At 39.7% G+C, this 24,112-nt stretch overlaps 1 protein-coding gene across 1 annotated transcript in view; it reads right to left on the bottom strand.

Moving 5' to 3' along the window:
- Positions 1-24,112, bottom strand: part of LOC132069980 (cohesin subunit SA-2-like) — a 59,256-nt gene that overhangs the window by 34,808 nt on the left and 336 nt on the right. The window contains exons 2-13 of the mRNA XM_059466499.1: positions 23,850-24,018; positions 19,374-19,458; positions 18,619-18,765; positions 17,060-17,156; positions 15,966-16,042; positions 11,961-12,032; positions 9,990-10,194; positions 8,766-8,917; positions 7,464-7,537; positions 6,907-7,030; positions 2,894-2,992; positions 743-822 (exon numbers count right to left, since the gene is read on the bottom strand). Of these exons, the coding sequence (XP_059322482.1) occupies positions 743-822; positions 2,894-2,992; positions 6,907-7,030; positions 7,464-7,537; positions 8,766-8,917; positions 9,990-10,194; positions 11,961-12,032; positions 15,966-16,042; positions 17,060-17,156; positions 18,619-18,765; positions 19,374-19,458; positions 23,850-23,893 (1,256 nt within the window). The 5' untranslated portion in view covers positions 23,894-24,018. The remainder of the gene's footprint in view (positions 1-742; positions 823-2,893; positions 2,993-6,906; positions 7,031-7,463; positions 7,538-8,765; positions 8,918-9,989; positions 10,195-11,960; positions 12,033-15,965; positions 16,043-17,059; positions 17,157-18,618; positions 18,766-19,373; positions 19,459-23,849; positions 24,019-24,112) is intronic.

Here is a 24,112-nt window from a genome sequence, read left to right on the forward strand (position 1 = left end):
CTACACATATTTTGCAAATAAAGACATTTCTAAAATAAACATGCGGCTCAAGGATGTATCAGAAAAAGATTTATATACTTCTGTAATACTAAGTGTAATTCTTCCCCACACTTCCAGCTTGCCATTATCCTACCAAAGCTATGGCTGGCAGGTAAATTTCCCAAGAAAACAACTCTTCTGTTAGTCTTCCACCTCAGCAAAATCACACACTTGATCATTTCCTGTCAGTCTGCTATGGGCTCAAAGGCTACCAGATTCTCTGCCCTGGAGCCAAGAATCTGAAAGTCCAAATTCCATCAACAGCCTCAAAGCTCAAAGCTTCCTGCATCAGGTGCAGAGACAGGGAAGAGGGCAGAGTTCTCCAAGCTTCTGGTCAAGACCTGGCAATCCTGGGACAGAAGGTGGGGTGGGGACCCCATCTGCAGTGGGAACTTCCCCCAAGATTGTCAAATGCTCTTTTTGAGAAAAGCCAATATTAAAAAAGGTGAGACTTCCTTTCAGAGGGAAACACAGATATAAAAATGTAGTTTTCAGACTGAATCTCAGCACAAGGGTTTTCTTAACACTGGCATTTCCCACAGAAAGAAAATGTCATGTCTTGAGCAGCTTTAACTGTAACTCATATCCTGCCAGAAGCAACTGTTTCCCAACAAGTAACTGATTACAGGAAGATTCATCAGGTTTGTACCTGGATCTTGTTGCCATTAAAACAATACAGTAAATTAAAAAAGAAATTATTTACTGCGACATAAGCATCAAGAGTTTCATGGCTTGAACTGCTACTTCATGGTCCTTGTCCAGAGGCATGGACACAATTCGATCCTAATGGATGTAAAATGACAATAAAAAGATGTAACATGGTTTGTTCTCAATAAACATGTATTTTTTGCTACAGCTAGATCATCTACACTAGTACAGCAGAGATTTATTTTTATTTCTGCAGCTATTTCCTAAGAGACATAAGGCAACTTGATTACTACCAAGTAGTTCCCCAGCCCCTGAAAATTACAGCATGTTAATTTTTTAACGGAATTAATCATGCAGTAATATGATATTTTTTATACATGTAATGTATGCGTTCACAAGAAATTAACTACACACTACAAATTAAAAGTGACTGACAACTTGTTTCTTAGATGTTACTACTGGCACTTCAGTATGTTAAATGAAGGTAAGCCTCAAATTACAAGCATTATCTAATCAGTTTCTCCCACTAACAGTAAAGTGCCTGCACCTACACATTACAGAAGTCAGTGCCTTGCTGAAAAGACAGTTAAAGTCATAAAGGTACCTCATGGCATAGCAGCAATATTGCTATGCTCCAGAATTCACAATATTGTAACTTAGTACACAGGCAAACAACTCAAAAAACTGAAAAACTTCCCATCCCATGAAACCAGGAACTTGCACACCTCAGTGTGGCCTATATCTTTAAGATACTATTACACCTTTAGACTTGCTTGATTTGGAACTATTTTAGTTTCCCCATTTAACACATGGTTTCTAAATCTCTGCATTCATTTTCCTTTGCACCTTCCTTTTTCTCACAATCCAGTTGGAAGGTATCTAAATCCACAAGTCCTGAGTCTGAACACTCAAGGGTAACAGAGGGAGCGTGTGTAACTCCTGTTTGCAGGAAATGGATTGATGGCTATATGATTACACTCCCCATCACTAAGAAAGCATACTTTAAACTTTGAAAATGGTATTTTATGCGTAATTGTTTTGATTTCTTTTGTTTAGAGGGGATGGAGTTGTTTTGGGGTGGGGGTTTTTTGACTGGGGGATGGAGTTAGCAATAATCCATTTATACTGCATCCTCCACACAGGGAAATTGCAGCACAAACAGCCTGGAGCTATTTCATCACTCTTTATTGAATACCAATCCTGCGTTTGGTTACAGAGCTTACAGCAGTCAGAAAGATAAGGGACTACCACATAATCATTTAAAACAGGGGTCAATCTTAGATAGCTGAGTTTAATTCTGAATAATTTATTACTAAGATACCAATATTAAGCCATTTCATGTTCTTGGAGGATATGTGATAAGCATTTTTCACTATTAGCAACTGCTTTGACACATAGGTAAGCCCTGCACCTTTTGCAAAAACACCATGGGTTTGCTACCACATGCAGGCATCGATTTGTCCTGACATTGAATCATGTCCTGATTCACAGGGACTGAGATATCAATCACATAATCTTCAGCTTTCTTACTCAAATACTGAGAAGGTGCAACCCTGCTAGGGTAAGAGCAGCTGACAAAATCCTTAGCAAGGCCAGAGTTAAAAAAAAGTAAAGGGCTAACTTCTTAAATGAGTTGGGACGTTGGAATATGACAGAGTACAGGGTCAGTGAAGCCACAAAACAAGCACTGAAAACTACAGTGTATCACCTGATTTGTTCAGAAAGGACATAAGGGATCCTTCTTCAAGATTCATACTGACATGGTAGACCAAGAGAGAGCCATTCCCACATCAGTGTGATACATGGACAGTCAGTCCACTATCAAGGTTAACCCATTATCAGGGACAGCAAAAAGAGGATCTTTAGCATAGGAAATTCTTTGTCATCTGCCAAAGGTCCTGTAAAAAAAACTGGGCCAATCTGGATAAATGGTGGGGATAACTGACCACAGTGCATGCTAACACCATTTTGTGTGAACTAAAGTGAAATGGAAGAGTTCATAGAAACAGAGGGAAACATCCCTGCAAAACTCCTTCTATTCAGTCAACAGTGTTTCTGCAGGAGTCTAAGCTCCTCCAAAGTGTTTCTGCAGGAGTCTAAGCTCCTCTTAGTCAAGAGAGTGGGGAGATAGCTCTGATCAAAACATCAGGCCCTGTGTGTACACCCAACCTGGACTTAAAAAAACAGCAAACAGTAATTCATTTACCTTGAACCTGTTAGTAAAGAGATCCATCCTGGCAACAAGTTCTTTTCTGCTATAAATTCCCTGCAGCCCCAGAAGACACTTCAAGCGCACTTCAGCTTGCTGTAAGACAAAGAGAAATTGGCTAACAGTAAAATACATGTATTTTGTTAGTCACCATCAGCATTTACAGCATGTAAAAAAGAGCTCTTTGTGGGTGCCTACAGCAGACTATCCAAATGCTGCCTCATCTTCTTTATCAATGACATCAGTACCAGTTTGTTTGTGTGCACACACACTCATCTCCCTCTCTTACACACACACAGAGGAAGCCTGCAGTGAGCCAAACTCAAAGGTAACATCAAAGTTTGTGTATGGCTCCCTAAGAGCCATACACAAAGAAACTCTCACAGACCACTGTTAGTAAAAGCAACAGAATACAAAAGATACAGGGATTGTGCTATTCATCTGTTAAAGATACAAAGACAGGAGTATGGATGGCCTGCTTAGCACAACCAGCACTCTCCCATACATCAGACTTTGCTTGCTTTTTGTCAACAGCTGACTGGGACAATTGCTAAACACAGACAAGGAGTCCAAGAAATTACAGATTTCTCTAGATTCCCAGAGGAAGAGGTACAACTTAGAAATGCACTGTGGATTCTTATAGAGTCAAGCACCATGCCTTCTCCCTGTTTCTGTTTTACACTAGAACATGATATTTTAAGTATTGTAGGGAAAGGGTTGTTTTGAATTCAGCCTAATTAGTTAATTTAGGCAAAATATATTTATCCATACAAGGTGTTATTTCATACTATTGCTATGCTGCTTCATAGATGCCTCAAAAAGAAATCTTTTCCTTAGCCAGCTTTTCAATTAGTTCATGCATATTGTTACATCATTCAAAGGAAAAAGCTTTAAATAGAACTGGGAAAGTGATTTTGATGATCCAACATAGAAAAATCATGTGTTCTGTAAATTTATAATGCTAAGCATATCAGCAGAGATACTAAGATGAACTGCAGGCTTTGAATCAGTCTCTTCATATTTCTTCCTTAATTCCTCTTGCTAACAATAGTAGTAAGAATAAACATAGAAATCCAAGAAAGGAGACCACCTACATACAGGCTATCCATTGCTACAAGTTCCTGTTCACCTGCTTAGATGGAAAGCCAAGGATGATACCCAGGGGCAGGCTTTGACTAACAGCTCTGTTTAAGACAGCTTTTTGCTAGAAATATAAAGTGAAAGGTCAACAGGTAACAATATACACTGTTCTGTAATCTGCCCATGACACACCAGCAGTACTTATTCTGTATTATATTTTAAAGTCTCTGAGGAAGAGACTGCTGCCCACACCTGCTGCTTCCTACTGCCACAGAACTCACTCACAGACAGCCCCAAGGTGGCACCATCACTGCACACTGGCACAAACTCAGCTCAGCCAAGGTACTGCAAAGCTGGCTTGGTTCTTTGGTTCTTTCAGTTGCCTTTGGTTCTCTGTCACAACACTCTGCTTGTGAATAGGGACTGAAATTGTTTGTGGGCAAAGGGACAACAGTGTGCACTGGTTTGCTGAATGGTCATACAGCCCCTGGCACACACCTGGAAATGTCATTTGCCAATCAGGTGGAGTCAAGTGTAGGTCTGCAGACATAATGTTAAACACATTAAAGTGTACATCTCCCTTCTGAGGTTTCTATCCAAAAGCTCTCAGTCACAACCCCACACATGTATGTTCCTTTAAGTGTTGAGAAAATTAACTCTAGTAAATAGAAACATATAACTACTTCTGTGACTACTTCTGGTATTTTTCCTAAGTTTCCATCTGCATTTTCCTTGCTTCTCCTTCTCAACCACCTCACCTTTTCTAAATTCAACATTCCCCATAGTTTTGGAAGGATGTGAAGTAATGTTGAATGATCAAGGATATCTCACTACCTTCAGGTTCTTTCAACAGTAGCATCAGCAAACACAAACACCCAGCCACTTACTCCCCTCATCAGAACTACCATTCTAATCTCAACAAAAAACCTGCCTGTCTGGTGCTGCAAAGCCGTGACAAAGTGAAGGGGAATTATGTAAGCACATTTTCAGGATACTCTGAACACATACACTCTGCCTCAGCTGTATCATAGCACATTTTGATCCTGACCTGATGACAGAAAACATCAGTAAAGTGGTGGGCAGCTCTAGTGACCTCTGAGAGCTCTGCACAGGCTCCAGCACTGCTTGAACACATTCAGTTATGAGATTTCAGCCCCACCACTATCACAGAGATGGGGCCAGTCAATAAACCTTACAAATACAGGCTGGGACCTGGATGGTTTGATAGGACTGCTGGGTCAACACTTCCCAGACTATGAACTGGGAAGGTCTACTTCTGAGTTACTCCTGGATAGCAAAGACAACCCAACTGTCATTTGAGGCAAAACAATTTTAAAAACTGCTCTCCCTCCCCAGCCTTCCCAAAAAAATCCATGACAGTATATAAAAAACACTGCTGCCCCTGTTGGTGCTCTCATTTTGAAATCAGGCAATTTGCAGTAGTGGTACTGCAGCCACCAATAGTGGCACACTACCAGGTCTCAGCCAAATGCAGAATATGGAAGACACTCCACTTCATCTCACTCTGCTTGCATCTGCATTGCTTTCAGATTAAAAAAGCCTACTTCCAGTTCTACTTCTTTTCTACTTCCAGTTTCCAGTAAATGGCAGTGGGTGAGCTGTGTGCATTAATTAGAGACACCAGCTGTTAATCTTCACTGCAGAGTACTGCAAATGAAGACGCATCATCTTCAAAAAAAAAGGCATTTTCTTTTGAGAATTCTCCAGATAAAAAGATATTGTGATCAGATAAAATGCATGCAGGAACAAACGACAGTTCCCGACTATTTGTCGCCCTAAAACCCCAAACGCCACCTTCAGAGGGAGGACGCAGGGCGGGAAGCGGGAGCCTGGCGCGCCCCCTGCTGGCCCCGTGGCAGAGCGCAACCCGACCCGCACGGCGCGAACATCGCCCGCAGCCGGCACAAACAAATCCCGCGGGTTCCAGCATCCGCACAGGAGCTACAGGCGCCTTCAAAGGCGGCCTGCAGAAGTACAGCGTGCCGACTTCGCTAATTAGCCGCTCCCGATAAACATTCCTATCCCCCTGAAGTCTCTCATGCTTTCTCAAAGCAAGAGAAAAGGAGTTTTTTCACAGAAGCACAGAACAGTCAGGTTGGAAGGGACCACAATGGTGCACCTGATCCATCTGGTTGGTCCATCTGGTCCAACCTCCCTGCTCAAGCAGGGTCATCCCAGCACAGGATTGTGTCCAGATAGCTCTGAACATCTCCACTGAGATGCCTATGACCTCTCTGGGCAATCATCTCTGGGGAACAGTCACCCACACAGTAAAGTTCTTCCTCAGGCTCCAGTGCAACTTCCTGCGAATCAGTTTCTGCCCACTGCCTCTTGTTCTACTGCTTGGGGTTTGAACTCACTGACTTTCTTTTGGTTTTTTTGCTTGTTTGTTTTGGTGGTATTTGGAGGAGTAGCAGGACTTCCTTTAAACCTTTCAGAAGTAGCAGGACTTCCTTTAAACATTTTCTGTATCTGTCTAACTCTATAGGAGAGATGCAACATTGAAGACTATTCTACTACAAGAGAATAGTAGTAGACAATATTTATTTTTTCATTCTTTATAATAATCTAAACAAAATGTTCAATGTCCATCAAGCCTAAAAGCAGAACTTCAGTCAACATCTAACCTTCTCAAAAGATATGAGCCATTTTACATTTCAGACATAACTCCCAATTCAGTGACATATAAATATAACTGCACATACAGGGATTCACACAGAACTGGTGTTATTTAGTGTTAAAATGGCTTTTAAAATATAACCTGAAATGGGGAAGAAAGTAAATTCTTATTGTACCACGGCAGTCTTAAACATCTACTCTCAAGAATTTAAATGCTAGGATTCTTTCAAAAAAAATTAAAATTAGAAAACTAATGTACTGCCCTAGGCAAAAAAAAAATTAAACTTTACCTTATCGTAAAGCATCCATCCAACAGATTTTAAGTAGCTGTCATTCAAAAAAGCATCTGGGTATGTTCTAATCCAGCTGCCAATTTCTTCCATGCAAGTTGCTCTGATCTCAGGGATAACATCCCTGTGAAATTATAAAATTGTAATATTAATACATTAAAAATTAATTTTAAAACCAATTATGTTATTTGCAATATTTTTATGTTCCAGAATTTCAAAAGCATGTATAATTCAAAATATTCCAAGTATCTTCATATTAATGTTATAAGTTACTCTTCAATCAGTACTTAGACCACTCTTAGCCACAAACTATTTTGCAATTCTGGATATCTTCTCATTCACAAATACACTGCTCTACAGCCAGCAGGAAGAACTGAAAGAACACACTAGAGAGGTCCTTTTGGAAGCCCAGATTCTTAAAAATAATTTAACTGCTACACTTTGCTTGACACCATCAGTGCCTCCAGGATGTTTAACTTGATTCTCCTATCTGTACAATCTGAGCAGGAGTTTCTGGGGAATGCAGACACACGTCACAGCTTTATTTTCACTCTTACCGGTAACGGGTTAGAAACGTCCCTTTGAAAATAGCATTCATCATGTTCTGTATCTCTAGAAGCTTATGCTCATACTGAAATACAAAGAGAACTGAATGTTAATATTAGTCCCACAATTCACTACACATGAAAAATTTTCATCAGGGCCCTTAGAATACCACTGTGATGCAAACTGCTCATGTTTACATGTGGTACCAACATAAAATGAGGGGGCTATATCTGCACTAGCAACTGACCTTTTTATGGCTACATCCTGAGGAAAGTATAACAACTGCTAGCCTTGGGAAACAAGCTACTTGTTTGATACAGTGAGTCTTGATCTATCAGAAATCACACAGAAAGATACAGCACAAAGCGATCCTCACATACTTTTCATGTACTCAAACAGAGATGGAAAAAATGCAAAGAAATTTTCAAAATACACAACAAGCCTATTAAAAAACTGAATCCCAAAAATTTAGGTAGGAATTTCTAAAATGCAAGTCACCTAATAAAAATATTCCCTCATCCACAGCATCAGGAAGGGTGACAAGTTTGGGTTTTCCCTCCATCACACCTATCTCCTCTGTCTTTGAGGATAAGATCAGACTTACAATGATACTAAAATATCCTGTCTCACCCAAACACTCCTCCCCACAAAAGGGGTATTGTCTCAGAGAAGCCCACAGACACCTAAAACTCAAACCAGAGGTAAGTGATTCTAAGGTCAGGAGACAAGGAACTATACCTGATGTTCATTCACCAAGTCACCCTCTCCCTCAAACCACAGTTATTTTTTACAGTTACAACTCTGCCTCTGAGAGCTGAAAAGGAGCTGTCTTTGAGCAGGGAAGAAACAACAGAAATTGAAAAGCAAAAATTATACAGGACATCCCTGAAGTTCAATCCATTTTTGTGTAATGCATTACTTACACAGAGATGACACTTTGTCTGTGTCCCTTTTGATTCACTGTTAAAACTTGGGCTTGTAATTTGTACAAACATATACAAAACTGTACTTCCACAACACCAGAGCTACTGAGACAATGAAATTTTTGTGTAAATCCATATTTGTGTGAAGATCAAGAGCTAATGATGCCAATTTAGAAAAGCAACCAGTAGGTGAGATATCACAGGTTGACAGTCCATAGGGCAATTTTTACTTTAGTCATGTTTGTACCACTTAATCCAGCCAGTCACACCTGCTCTGCACCTTGCATAAAAAAAATATATAAACCTCAGAGAACTGCAGGGACCCAAGAGCAAGCAGCCAGCAATCCTTTTACACTTTCACAAGTCTCCCATACAAGACACTTCCCTAACCTCTTTCCTTTTTCTCTCTAGCTGATCAAGTCTGTAACTGGTCCTCTTGCCACTTAGCCTCTTCTTCTCCACCTCATACAATCTTTGAGCATTGTGCTTGTTGACATCAAGGTTCAGATGGACACTTACAACTGCTGTCAGAAGTTTCATTGCTAAAACAGAAACAAACCCAGCACAATTAGCTTAGCTCAGAGACATGCAGCATAAATATATTCACCACTTTACCACAAAAAGGATATGGTTAGCCAAATCCAGCTTATATAGAAAATATGAACACGACTAGATTATAGTAATTTGCTTTAAAATACAGTGTTTATTTTAAAGGCAGACAATGATCAAAAAAGGAAAATTAACTTCTATTTCTGGTGATTTAGAACTTTTGGTCAGAGTTCTGGTCAGAAACGTAATTTACTGGGCAACTCTCTTGTAAGTTTATGCAACTCTGACTTTTCTGCAAGAGAACCTAGAATTGTGGAACAGCTGATTGTTGGTAATCAAAAAGAAAAAAATTGAAAAAACAGTGAGGCTGGCTCAGAAATTGCTGGGAATCTTAATATACTACTGGAATGGACAAAAATCCACATTCCTTTAAGGATTGCTGGATGATTTGAACAGATTTCAAGTAAGTTTTTTGAGCCCTCAAAGTAAACAGCGTACTTTAGAATAAATTATACTTTAAGTGCTCTTTGAACAGTAAAGAGGGTATTTACTGGCTTTTGGGGAAAAAAGTAGTAGCTTTAGTACCATCACACTGCATGAAACAAAAATGTGTAATAAGCTATGTTCTTTTCTTGCACAGAGACCACAAGAATAGCAGCTCTCCAAAGGAAGCTTCTTAAGGTGAAGCACCTACTGCAACCTCATCACATTAGTTAATGGAGGGAGAGAAACAACAAAAAACTGTGAAAAATCAATCAGTTACTGAAAAATATAATATTCAAAACAGCAAAATTCTGAAGTCAGTCATGTCAGGCATTAAAGATTTCTTTATAAAGAAAAATTATGTTAGATCTATCATATCTAAAGCATTCAAATTCAATTCAGATACACATGGGAACAAAAAGTTTATATTATGGACATTCATATAACATACACTAGGAGGAAGGTACTCTCAGTGCATAAGAGAACTGCTCCAGTAAATAGTTTTTCAATTTAGAGCAGTTTTGTTAGTACACAAGTCAAGAGAACTCAGCACCTCTAGAGCAACTCTGCAAGTGATTTTACCTGCCAAAGTGCTTGTGTGCCTGAATGCTCTGACCATGGAATCTGCTAACCCTGTAAGCAGCGAGATGATGGCATCCATCAAGTAGTTATCATACAGGATGCTGCACTGGCACTGCTGCACAAGCACTGCAATGAATTCACAGAAATTGGCCTTGAACTTCTTCCAGTAGGGCCCTGTTCTGATCAGCGGGTAGTCTTCATTGTCCTGCACAAGAGAGACAAGTTGAGAGAAAACACACTAATTAGTTCTGCTTGTACATTCCCATATCTCCCACTGAACATCAGAGAGAGTTCTGCTGACAGACAGTTTCACTTCATCCCCCATAACTTTTTCCATTGTTAGTATTCCAAAGTAGGGACAAGCAACTAGGATACAAGCAAGCAGAGAGAGAAAATAGCTTTATTTGAGCTACACTGTCATCACTGTCATAACAGCTCACTTTTGAAAGCAATGTAAGCAAGGTAACTGTGAACAGACAAGAGGGAGAAAGTGTGGGAAGGCAGAGCAGAGTAAGTAACTTTCACTGGCATAAACCATGAGTACCCCTGGCTTATTCTACTTTCTCACAGGTAGCAGTGCTTCCCCACTTCCCTATCCTTCCTCTTCCTGCAAAAGTAAGGTAAAATCAAGGCAGAAAATGAAGTAAGGGAAAAGTGGAGATAAACAACTCTGGCATGAACAGGACAGGACTGTTCTCCTCAGCAGCACTGCCAGCTTGAGCAGTTTATCAGGCTAAAGCTCAATGCCAAATACTCAGTCATTCACCTATACTGCCTGCACCTGGGTCTCCAAAAACCCCCACAGAAACAGTAAGTGAGCAATACCTTTGACATCATGCAAAAAGCAAATTACAATAAAAACATAAGTGTCCACAGTATGGTTGATACTGCCAAGAGGAAAGCAGACAGAGGGAAGGTGAAATGACTTCTCACACGAAATAGTGGAAAGTATACTAGACAGACTTTGTAAATGGCAGCCTCAGACAGTGTGAACATTTCGTGTACACCTCACAGATCCCAGGAACGGCTCAGAATATGAATTTGCATCTTTATAGTTTCCATGTGTGAGTGAGGTCAAGGAACTCCAAAACTTCACTCACTGTGGAAAATCTCCTCCTGAAGGCTGGCCACTGCTCAGCTGTCCTTCACCAGTGGGCAACCACCTTCTCAGCCCCATTCTAACACAGCATCACACTCAGCATAACCTCCCGTGCTTCTGAAGTACACTTCATGCTCTTCTCCTGTAACTATGTTTCCAATGCATAGGGACTGCTGCTTGCTTTAATGAGAAATGTCAATACAGAATGATCACAGGACTGGCTGCAACCCAAAGCACATCAGGAATTTGGAATATGCTCCTGACCAGGCTGTAAGAGTCAGTTCAGAGCCTAACAGTAGCAGCAAGTGCCAAAACAGAAAGGTAAGTTTCCAGCAAGCCTCATTTAATGCTCCTTGATCATGACATGGACAGTAGAAAGACCATCTACAACTTCAGGAAATACCTACTTTATCACCATAGCTTATTCCTCAATCTGAAAATCAGCACAAAATACACAAAGACTTGTTACTTTTTAAGAGCATTTCTACTGCCCATGTTTTTCACACTGGGATACTCTTTAATGGTAACACGCACACTGTAACCATATACACAACATGAAGGGCATGCCACCTAAAGTGAGGCACCTAACTTGGGATTCCCTTAGATTCCTTTCATAAACAGTAGAGAGATAATTCTGCTTCTAGAAATCAAGTCAGATTAGACCCTTAACACAGGTTCTTCCAGAGAACTATTCAAATCACTCAACAGAGTGATGTGAGCTCCTGCTCTGACTGAACCAGAAAATGTTTCCTTCTTTCATACAGAGTCTACAGAAAGAGAGGAAAGTCGAAATGAAGTGCCAACAAGGAGTTCAGATAAATTCCCCACAGAAAAAGCTATACTACAGTTGTGGGAAACAACAACAGCCCTACCATGTCCACCGGCCAAGTAACTGTCAGGATCCAAGGATAGGCCATGAATTTCTTATACTGCAACCCAGTTTCCTGTAATGCAAGAGACAAAATTTTGAAAGGTTGTTAATGAAATGGCACACACAATTGATAGACAAAAGCATTTCAAAACATGCAACATATTTCAAAGGCCATTAGAACTTCAGCCAATGTGTGCTACAGGTGGCCCACAAAATACTACAAAAAACCTAAATCCTTCTCATCTGGGTTTTGTTGGTTTTTGGGGTTTTTTTTTACTAACCAATGACAGAAGAAAGACACACTTTTTATATAAAACCTGAATTGTCTTGTTATGAATAGGAGACAAGTTGTTTACAAATTTAGAAGCAAACATATACAAGGTATAACCCCCATTATTAATTCTAAGATATGGCTCCACAGCAAGTCTAAGTACATAACCCTTTTCAACGTTTGGTACCTAGATGTAAAACATCTAAACTCTAAAAAAAACTTTCTGAGCTTTTCAAATTAGAGAAGAATGTTTTCAGCACTAGTGCAACTTGATTCAAGATGTTTTCTCAATTCTGCAATTATTCCAAAACAAAAGGCATTAAATCTAGAGTTCTTTATCAGGTTCAGTGAAGCACAAGTATTTCTGTCCTCATCTAGCTATACAATTAAGCATCAAAGTTAACTCTTCCCTTCCTAAATGTCTAAGCAACAAAATGGGAAAGGAAAGAAAAACCACATAAAAACAAAGAACTGCAAGAAGTAAATGACACAAACAGGAAGAAAAGCAGAAGAAACAGATTATCTTAAAATAGAAGAAAAACAAAAAATGGTGTCAAGACAAGACTGCCTCATCACTGAGGAATACCATGGTTCACAAAGATGAAATAAATGCCTCCATGACCCTATTAAAACCAGTCTCTGCTTCTAACATCAGTACAAGTTTTCACAGAATTACAGAAAGACTGAAATTGAGAGGGACTCTCTGAGATCATCTAATCCAACCCCACCTGCTCAAGCAAGGTCAGCCAGCATAGGCAGCCCAGTGCTGTGTGCAACTAGCACTTCTGCTCTCAACCCCTGGAAATGTGGTTAGCATAACTAATGCAATTTTAAGAGCAAGCAGCCCTTCTCTGTGACCAAGCAGGTCACATATTCATTCCCTTTCCCTCATTACCAGGCCCTGAAGGTCCTGTGAACCAAGCAGACAAATCAAACAGATTAACTTCCCTCCCTCACAGTCTCACTGTTCCTGGGCGCCAGACCAATCACTCCCTTCCTTACCAAGCCTGTAGATCCCAGGCATTCAGCCAGGCAGGTGGTGGCAATGACCCAGTCAGAGAACAGGGAAGCATCACAGCACCCAGAGCATTGTCAACAAAATCAAGGTACTGCAAGGTCTAACTGGTGAACTCTGACCACAACTCCTACTGGACAGTGAGACCTGAGCTATATTATACATTCTATATTATGCTATTATATTGATTCTGCTTATAGAAATCCTGTGCCATTTTAATCATAAATTCTGCTCTATACTAATAATAACATACTGTTAACAAATAAAGCTTTAATTTTTAACTACAATTGGTGCCATCATCATTCTGTCAAGGATCCCTCAAAGTACACATCCTTTCCCTCAGTGTCAGGTGATGCCACGAGCAGTCAAATAATATCTGCAGAGACTCCACAACCTTTTTGGGCAACCTGTTCCATTGCTTGATCATTCTCTCAGTAGAAGTTTTCTTGTGTTCAGGTAAAATTCTGTCCATTTTAGTTTGCACCCACTGCCCGTCGCTCACCATCTCACTCCACACCACTGAGTGGAGCTGTGCTTCCTCCTTGTCCTTCTGTCACATCAGGTATTTTATGGGCCAGATTCCTTTGAGCCAGCCTCCTTTCAGACTGAACAGTCTCAACTCCCTCAGCCTCTCCTCATATCAAAGATCATAAATCATCTTTGTGGCCCTTCACTGGCCTCACTCCAGTAAACCCATCTCTCTCTTGTTCTGCAAGGTCCGAATCTTGACTCAGCACTCCAGATGAGTCTCAGTAGTAGGAGCAGAGAGGAAAGATCATCCCCCATGACCTCTTGGCAATGCTCTGCCTAAGGCAGTCCAGGAGGCTGTTGGTCAACTTTGCAGCAAGGGTGCGTTGCTGGCTCGTGTTCATTTTGTCACCCACGCCAAGAGCTGCTTTCCAGTCTATCAGCCCCCAATGTGTAGTAGTGCACAGGGCTATTCATTCGCAGGTTCCCAGGCCTTCCTGTTGTAGAACTTCATGAGGTTCCCCTCTGCCAAACTCTCCAGTCTGTTGAGGGTCCCTCTGAGGAGCAGAACAACCACCTGATTTGGCAGCTAATCCTCCCCATTTTGCATCATCTGAAAATTTGCTAAGACTAAACTCTGCCTCAGTGTCCAGGTCATTACTAAATATGTAAAACAGCATTGGCTACAATATCAAGCTGGGGTTCAGCACTAGTGACTAGACTCCAACTGGACCTTTTGCCATTGATCATTTCCCCACAGGCCTGGTTGTTCCACCAGTTTTCAGTCCAGCTCACTGACCACTTAACTAACTCATACTTCACCACCATGACCATGAGGATGTTAGGAATTCTTTTCTTTCCATACTGAACTCTATTAACATTTCCCACTAACATTATGAAGAATTCTAAGAGGAAGTACTGATGCAAGGATGTAGTGCTGCAATTAATTAACTGAACAGCAATGCCATGGTTGAATCACTGAAATAATCAAGAATGAATCCTCTGAATGCTAGAAACAAAGAATAAAAATTCAAAGGCAAGATGATGTTAAGCAAATATCTGGCAATATTTTCCACTCTCGTTACTACTTTCACTATTACTGTCATTAGTTTTTAAAAAATGTTTTTGAAATCCCAGTAGTCCCATATGGCACTCCTCCTCAACTAACTTAAACCACTAACTTACAATTCCATCTTATGAGAGAACTCTCTTTACAGAGCATAGAGAATACAGCTTCTAAGGCAACTGCAGAACCTGCCTTTTTGCCCATGAGGACAGGTGAAAAAGTTACAGAGCTGTGGTATTTCCAGGCTGATGGTAAAAGTAATCACATCTCTGTCAGAGTGCCTGCAGTATCATGACTGTTGTTCAGGGCTAATTTAGTTGGCAAAGAAATGCCAGACTACTAATTCATATGGCTAGACACATAGAGGTTCATTTCTGTCAAAAAATTAGCCCAAGTGCTACTACACTTCTAAAATGAAGAAAAACATGTTGGCAAATTCATTCTCTGTGGGAATTTCTACAGCAGCTGGTCTTTGAGAGATGCTCAATTAAAACAAGGCTGATGGCTGCTGCTTGACAAATCAATTCAGAAGTGACAAACATAAGGGAAAAAAGCATGGAAGAAACTGTGAAAGCACTGCAGAAAATTTAATGTTGCCACAATTAGCCAAGGAGCAGTCAAGCAGTGAAACAGCATTGTAAAGCTATGTGCCTTTCTTAACAATCCCCAAGAAATTAAATACTCACTACTGCTTTCACAATTATCTAAAAATCTGAAACACATTTTTCTTCTTTCACATGATGTAATACAGTTATTAAAAATCATAATTGTCAGTAAAGCAGAAAGAACATTTTCAAATAAAATATCAGCTAAAAATATCTGAATTAATTCATCAGTAATCCATATTACTATTTTTTAAAGGACCTATCAACCAAATACCAAAGGAGCCATTTACCTGCTGCAGTGCTGGGTTATATCTACCTCTATAAAGTCATTGCAGTCAGCCCTAGTAAAACTCTCAAAATAAAACTTAACTTAAAAAAAAATCTGCTGCTGCTGCTAAAATGGGTCATGATGACAACAAATTTCTCTTGCAAAAAACTATATTTATTTTACTAAATTAATGCAGAGCAGTAGTAATGGTACAGAGTTCCTGATAAGCAACAGGAATTCCATCCAGGCTGGCTAATAAGGTAGAGACTATTGTTTATATAAAAAAGACATGCAAAATTAAAGTAGCACCTACCTTATCAAAGGTCTCTGTCATTTTTTGCATGACATCTTTCTTGTACAAACTTTGAAACATCTCTGCTGTTACCATGCCTAAAAAAAAGTAGTGTTTTAAAAAGAATTACTCACAACTCTATAACATTAATCAAGTCCAAACCACAGTAAGAACTTTATTAAATTTAGAAACACTGAAGACAGGGGAATTCTCTTTTACGTATGTACACTGGTACAGGCAACATACACAGAAAAAGATACATAAATTAATTTATAGGAAAAAATATTGATGAACCAAAACTGAAATTCCCATTAGAGAAGTCTGCTCTGTGCTGTCTGGAAAGGCTGTTTTCTCTGTTCATTTATTTACTTCAAGGATTGACTAAAATTTTACCCACAGGTCAAAACTAGTCAAAACCCCCAAAGTATTTCTCATAAGCGAAGGCATATTAGTCAAAGACCTAGAGGGGGAAAAAAAAAAGAGATATGTAAAAAGTACATTTCTAGCTGCTTAAATACACTCAGAAGTTTCAAACTAATAGGACAGTCTTCTTAAATATCTTACTTGCCATCCTGAAGCATTTCACTAGCAGACTGTCCCCAGAAGGCAGTGCTTCAATGTTTGTTATGAAACAGACAGCTTCACAACTCTCTAGCAAAAGCAACTGCAATGAGGCAAGAGACTGCTTTTCTAGCCACCAAAGCAGGGAGCTGAATCTGCTAGCTGCTTATTTTCAAACAAGGACACTAGCAAAACAAAAGATACCAAGAAATACAAAACAAATGCCAACTGAAACACTGGATTTTAATTAGAACACTCATCAAAAGCACTGTCCCTATGTGAGGATTCTCCAAAGCAATGTGACATGCCACTTCAGAAACCTGACCCTGCAAACCTTGTTCAAATACAACTCTCAGAGCTGGAATGCTGCTAGCACAAAGAATTTAACCAGCAGCATTCTTTTCTATTTTGCCTGCCCATCTGGAGTTCGTCTTAACGAACAGTACAGATCATAAGTTCATGATTTACTGCAGAGAAAAACTCCATTTCAAAAAGCACACTTCAAACTCCTCTCACACACAGACAGTGGAAGGGCTGTGAAGAAGGTAAATTACCTTGACAGCCTGAGCACTGAATGAAGAAGTTGATGAGATCCAGAAGTGCCACATTCCTGTCTTGTTTATAAGCTTCAACCCAGTCAACTACTACAGACTAGAACAGATTAAAGAAGCTCATTAGTCAGGAGATGAAGACAGTTTGCCACACTCCACTGACGATACCCACAAAAAAGATAAAAACTAACACTGCTCCATCTCCATTAAATTACAAAACCAAGAATAAACTCCAAGCAATTCTCTTCCATTTCTAGTAGTTCTAAAAGACTCTTTCAAGTCTTAAACTGCTTTAGACCATGTTGTTTTTCACAGATTCTTTGCTTCCTGTTGACAGGGAAAAAATTACCACAGTTTTAATAAATGTAATATAAAGAAAAATAAAAAAGTTGTCCTCCTGAGTTCTTGATTGCACTGAGGTAACAATTTAATTTAAAAACAAATAAATAAACACAAACAACAAAAAATCCAAACACACATTTAGCCTCTGCACCATCTAATTACTATTAAATCCTACTAGCAATTTACCCTGGAGGTTCTCTTTTTCTCTAGGATTTGATTTGTGCAGTAGGTTTGAAACAGTTCACACACTAACATAAGGCAAAAAACTGCTCCAGATTTCATTTCTAGGGCAGTACAGTCTACAGCCTGTAAGTGACATGGGTCTCCTGGGACAAGCTTTCCAGGCTTCAACCCATCAGTAGTTCCACACAGGTCTAATAAATTCCAGCAGCAACAGAACTCAAGCCCTGCTGCCTTCCCATGATGGTTGGCATAGCTTGGCATAGCCAAGCTCTTCAGACAGCTCTACAGAAGCTACCCCAGCTATAGCACAAAGGTTTCACATCCAAAATATAAATGCACTTTTCATGCATGTGCACACACACACACACACACACACTTTGCTTACAAACACTACTCACCAGAGACATATCTATAACTGTACATAAAAATATGTGGGGCTCCAGATTTTCAAACACATATACAAAGATAATAAATGTGCTCAAAGAATATGGGGAGGTAGGCTTCCTCACATTGAAGAAAATTGCTAACTGTAGAGATGAGCAGGGAACCTGCCTATTATACTAGCTGCTGGCAAACTGCATTGGAATGAAGGTAAAGGATTAATAGTACAAGGCAAGCACAGGGGAGGAAAAAAGGAGGAAAAAAGAAATATGAAAAAAAGGAAAAAAAAGAAGGAAAAAAAGATAACCTGATTTTTCAGAATTCTGGACAACTAAATTTGCTATCACAACAATTGATGAATCTCTTCCACATTTTTTTAAATAATTATCTCTTTGTATATTAAGGCATTGTAGACTGGTTTAGGTACAATTTCCTTCCTCTTTTTAAACATCTGACAGCTACCTCTTCACTAATTTATTGAAGCTGCAAGATGTTCTTTCCAAGAGCCACCACACTCACAGCAGTTTTCCAATCGAACATGTTTCTTCCCCAGCTAAGCCAAAATTTAAATGTTCCACATTACAAATAATGGAAATGACCACTGTTTATTACTCTTTCCTCCACCAAATGCTTTCAGAACTCAGTGCTGGGAATACCTGCATGGCCTGCTTCCCCATGCTAACCACTTCAAACAAGGTAACTGCCTCAACCACTTCTCCATTCTGCAGCTGGCTCACTCTTCTGCTAGCGGGAGAACTCCTCCTGATGTTTTCACACTGCTCTCGGACCTTCCGCTTCTCCCTCTGAAACGAGTCAAACACAGTGTGTGAGAAAACACAATACAACAGGCATTCACAGACACCAGCTTATTTCACTCTTACTGTAAACACTTCCCCAGGCTGCACATTTTATGCCCCAAAGACCCCAACAATTCCTTACCAAATTTGACCATACTAAAAGGAAATGAAAGTAAGGATTTACCAGTTTGAATTTTACCCATTTTAACAATGAGTCATAAACATAGGAAGATGTAACAGGAAAGAAGTTTTTGCACAGTTGCACACTACCCAGAAGGCAGTTTTCAGCGGCAGCTGTCATTTCTGAATAACAGAAAGCAAGCACAGAAGCTCTTCCACATCTTTTCCCTCACAGGTTAAACTGACTACCTGCCAATTAACATTGGCTGCACACAAAGGAAGAGCCATGCAGAAATGAACTGACCACTCAAAAGCCAGCATTGAGGCTTTGCTGCCAATGGAATTTGAGGGTCAAGCTGTATCCAGTGACCAGCTTTAAGATGCATTGTAATTGCTGCATGCAGTACTCAATTTTGTAACAACTGAATGAGACACAAAATAAACTCCACAATTTAAAAGAATTAAAACTTTAAAAAGTTTTTAAATTAACTTACTGGTGTTTTCAGGTTGCCATTTCTCACACAGGTGCCATTCTGAGCAGGAGACTCAGGCACAGTCTCATCATGGACAGCATTCTCTCTAAGGTGCAATAAACATATTGAAGGAGTTAGCAGCAAGCACTCAGGACTACACACTTCAGGATAAAGCCAGAAGAAAAGCAAATACATGCATTTTAGGTTTTTTAATTTGTTGTTTGGTACTGGTGACATTTTTTCACTAAAACCCAAACGGCTAACTTTAAAAGCACAAAAGAAATTTGGGGCCTTTTTCAGACTACTGGCTTTCCTGTAAGATATGCAGATAATTAGAAAACCAGCTAAGCTATCAAAGGTATCAAGGAAGTATAAAGTAAGTAAATGAAAGAGAAAGCTGATGTTGACTTAATGCAGCCTTTGTTGACTTAAGAGCTTTGCACCATGAACCAGTAACATAACTAGGCATTCACTCTGTGGGTGCCCTAAGCTAAACAAAGCAGCTACATTTGATGTGTTGAAATTTTAAAATGAGAAGAACCTGGTTTACTTTGTTTATTAAACATGCCAAAGAAAAAAGACACATTAAAAACTTCATTTTCAAGTCATTGCTAATATCACGGAGGAACAATTGTATAAAGAAAGATGCACCTTCTGGGAGATCTGAAGCCATACATTTATCTGCAATGAAACCATGCCATTTTTCATCATTCCCAATGCTAACAATGTGCTTTGCCAAAGGTCATGTTTGAGTAGACGAGCTGGATCCCACTTGTGCAGCAGGCCCAGTACTGGAAGCTGGCTGCAATGGCCTCCTTTAAACTACAGTGGCCAGGACATGAAGCCAGTTGACTTGTACTACAGGAAGGCACAGAAAGAAAGTAAATATGAGAGTGTACAATTACTTCTGTTTTCATGACACTACTGCAACAAGAGCGTGTATGAACACAAGTGACCACTTTACAAACAAAGAAAACCAGTGTGTTACACTATCAGATACAGTCAACTCTCCAGTATCCAGAGTGGGCAAACACAGATGGAGAATTAACTGTTCTATGAATGCAGAGCCAGCTCAACTCCACCTAGGTTTATCAATGCCAGATAAGCATTTTTATCATTCTTTTTCCCACAATTGTTTTGCAAACAAATTCTGAGACCGAATAATATCAACTGCAGGACCAAGGTCCCAACATTATTTTGTTGGTAAGAGCAGACAAGTTTTATTTAAACATGTCTCTGTTTACTTTTTTAATCTACTGAGACACTTCAAGAATTGATGTAGAATGAGACTTCCAAAGATTCCTATAAAAATTCTATAGAAAAATAAAATTGCACCAAAATACATAAAATTTCTAAATACAATTATGCATATGCTTACCTTCTCTACAGAGAAATGGAAGTTAAATTCTGTTTATTATTTGCTACAGAAAAGTTCAAAACATGCCAGTGTTTGATAGATGGGAGGAAAGAAAATAACTCAGGATGAACCAATCCTTATACCAACTGTGCGGACTTCTGCATGCGAAGAGTGGGATAAACTATAGCTCCCAGCACAGTCAGTATTCTATAAGAAATCATTCACAAAATTTTTCAATTGTCTTCTTTGATTTAAAATTGCAAGCCACAGAGATCAAGTAGCCCAAGTACTACCAGAGACTTCCCAGATGAAAAGAACAAACAGCAAGGGACAGCAATATGCATTGCTTCTCTGACGCCAGTTTGCTCTTCTCAGATCCTTCTACAGACCACAAAACCAAAAAGAATCCAAACATGTTTGGCAAAGAGCTGTTTCTCCTATGTGATTAAATCCTTCCACTCTTGATTTCAAAGCAGAATGCATCACTGTGGGGCTGGACTAACAGGTTTTTACTTGCACTGTTTCACACGAGCTGCAACTCAGGTGCCAGCCAGCACTGCAGTAACATGGGTTACCGGTTTCTGCATTGTACCTCAACATAACACCCAACCCACCTTCAAAACCTTTTCTGCAGTGTTTACAAGTACTATTTAGCAACTTACTCCATCCCAGAAAGAAAATAAAAGCACTGCATTTGATTATAGCAACTATATTTGAGTCCAAGTTGGTTTAAAACATTTAAATAATTCAAAAATCAGAACTGCCACAGGACAGTTCCGTCAAGGACTTGTCTGATCACGTACTGCTTTTACTATCTCTGTGTAGAACATACTTCTTTGAAGGTTTAATTCACACCTCTCCTTCCTAAGAACATTCTGAAGGACAGCTCTCTGGATGGTATCTATTGGCCTTGTGCTACTTGTTTCATTTCTTACGCCAGACAAAATATACTTGTAGCAAAAGAGGCCCAACAAAGTAAGGAAAAGGCACATGGAGCAGCACGTTACCAAAGCTCAGCAAAACCTCCAAGAGTGGGAAGACCACAGACCTACAGCTCCCTCACTGTAGGAGAGAACTGTAGGTCTGGGCCAAATAAAACATAGCTGGGGTGAAACCTGTTACAGTAACTGGTACACATGCAACTAAACATCTATCTTAAGCACTCAAGAAATATAACTAAGCACTAAATACTAGTATTAAAAAGCCATTTAGTTTCTGAACTGTTTTGGTTATCAGTGCACTGCAGCACATAGCTATGCCTCAGGAAGCCCTGGCAACAACAGACAACTTACATAAATGTAGAGGTTGTTTTTTAATCCAGGTACTACTAATTTTCATGTTTCTCTTTTCTTTCTCTCTCTTCTTTTTTTCTTTTTTCTTGGTAGCCTTTAATACTGGTGCTTCCAGTTAGGCTATTCGTGAGGCAGGTACAAACATTTGCAGAAACTAGACCAGCACCTAGAAACTGAACCCCATGAAACCACTGAGCAATTAAATGGGATATTTAAATGGAATTTTCATTTGCACAACTACATTTCTGTTGAAGAAACTGTTAAAAGAATTAAGACATCCTCTTATTCTCTTAAGCAAAACATAGGTATTACTGTATCTAGCTGGAGGAAGACACGGGGGTCACTTCTGCAGTGATCCCTATGTCTATCTCCATTTAACATCTCAACTATAGGAGTGCAATGGTAGGTTTGACAAATTTTGAACTAGCTGTTGTTTTTTTTTCCTCTCTTTGTTATTCTACACTATGTTGAGCACTTTGTATGCGTACATTCACTGCCTCATGCACTGGAAGAAACAGCTCTCAGCCATTTAGTTGCTTCCATCAGCAACCATTAAGAAAGCATAAGCAGAAAGCCATTTCTGTTTCCACCTTTATACTCTGTTATGTATGGCTCAGAGACTCATTTTTACCTTGTGTTCATGCCACAATGTTGTCCTTTCACTAGCACTTGAAGTATTACTTATCAAACACTTTAAGCATGAAGGAAGCCAAGTCCCACATCTAATCCTCAGACCCAATATTACTGTGATAACGTCTGAATTCAGTTTTCTTATCTTGTAAACATTTAGAATAGATCTGGTGACTCACACTTGAAAAGAAAACATATCTTTACCAAAGAGGCAATATATTCCTTTTGTTGTGTAAAAGGAACAATTAATCTGTGCTACTGAAAGAATCCTACCTGTAAAATTTTAAAATTATAAATTTCAAAACAACTGCTTCATCTATTAGAACCAATATAAGAAGCTCCAATAAGCAACTGCCATGTACCTGCCTAACACCTCTGAAGGTAAAAGGCTGGTTTCAGATGAAACATACTGGAATGGACATATGGGAAGCTATATCTATCATCATGGACTACAACTCTCAGCCTCCATTAGAGCATAATGAAGCAAAGCACACGGAGCAAACAGGCCCAGACCACGAGAGGATCAGAAAAGACCAGGCTGCAATGAGTTCAAAGCACACAACAGCGGACATCTAAGAATGGTTTTGTTTGGTTCTTTGAAACCAAACAAGAAACACCCAAATGTTGTAACTTTACCTTTTATTTATTTATATTTATTCTAGTGGAACTTCTAGTTGCCATTGCATAAACAATTATATGAATACTTTATCTCATCTCAACAAACGACTTAGAAATACATTATAAAAGGAAGAAGACATGATGGCTCCCTGATAAAAACAACACAAAATATACAGAAGCAATGCCCCCAGCAACGCCTACAGGAAGCTTGCAGATTACTTAGCACTCTTCCCTCCCAGCATCCCCAAATTCTCTGATGAAGGGAACACGTGCACTGACAATGAATCTGCTCCCTTTTTTTTTTTTTTTGTAAGGTAGGGTACACATAGGCACTGTAGTGAATAAGGCACAGAAAAGCTTGCAAAGCCAAGCTCCCTGTCATAAACAGCATAAAACACTACACTAAGGAGATGCTAAATAGTAGACGAAAGGAAATTAGATGAAGATATTAGTAACAAAGCACAATGCAGAGCAAACCCCTTTTTTCCCCTTTCCCCCAAGGTGACACACCACAGATTGCCGCGGTGTCTGCACACAAACCCGAGGGACAGCACCCGAATTTACCCACACATTTTACAGACAACCTGTGCCAGGTCTTACTTTTGGCTGGGAAGGGTACTGGCTGCGTTGGGCTCCGCTATCATTTCCGCTACATTATTTCAGCAGCACAAACAAACTGTCACGACCTCCTGAGGAAACTTCGCCGAAATCGACAGTGTTAAAAACTTAACAACCCTTCGGCTTCTGCGGGCGGAACAGCGGCCGAAAACTGTCAAGAAAGGCACACAAAGAGACTTAATTCCACGCAAACCAGCCCAGAAACAGCCCCCGCTCCATCCCCCGCCCGGCTGCAGAGAAGGATG

The sequence above is a fragment of the Ammospiza nelsoni genome, chromosome 2 (assembly GCF_027579445.1).
Source record: "Ammospiza nelsoni isolate bAmmNel1 chromosome 2, bAmmNel1.pri, whole genome shotgun sequence".
NCBI classification, from domain to species: domain Eukaryota; kingdom Metazoa; phylum Chordata; class Aves; order Passeriformes; family Passerellidae; genus Ammospiza; species Ammospiza nelsoni.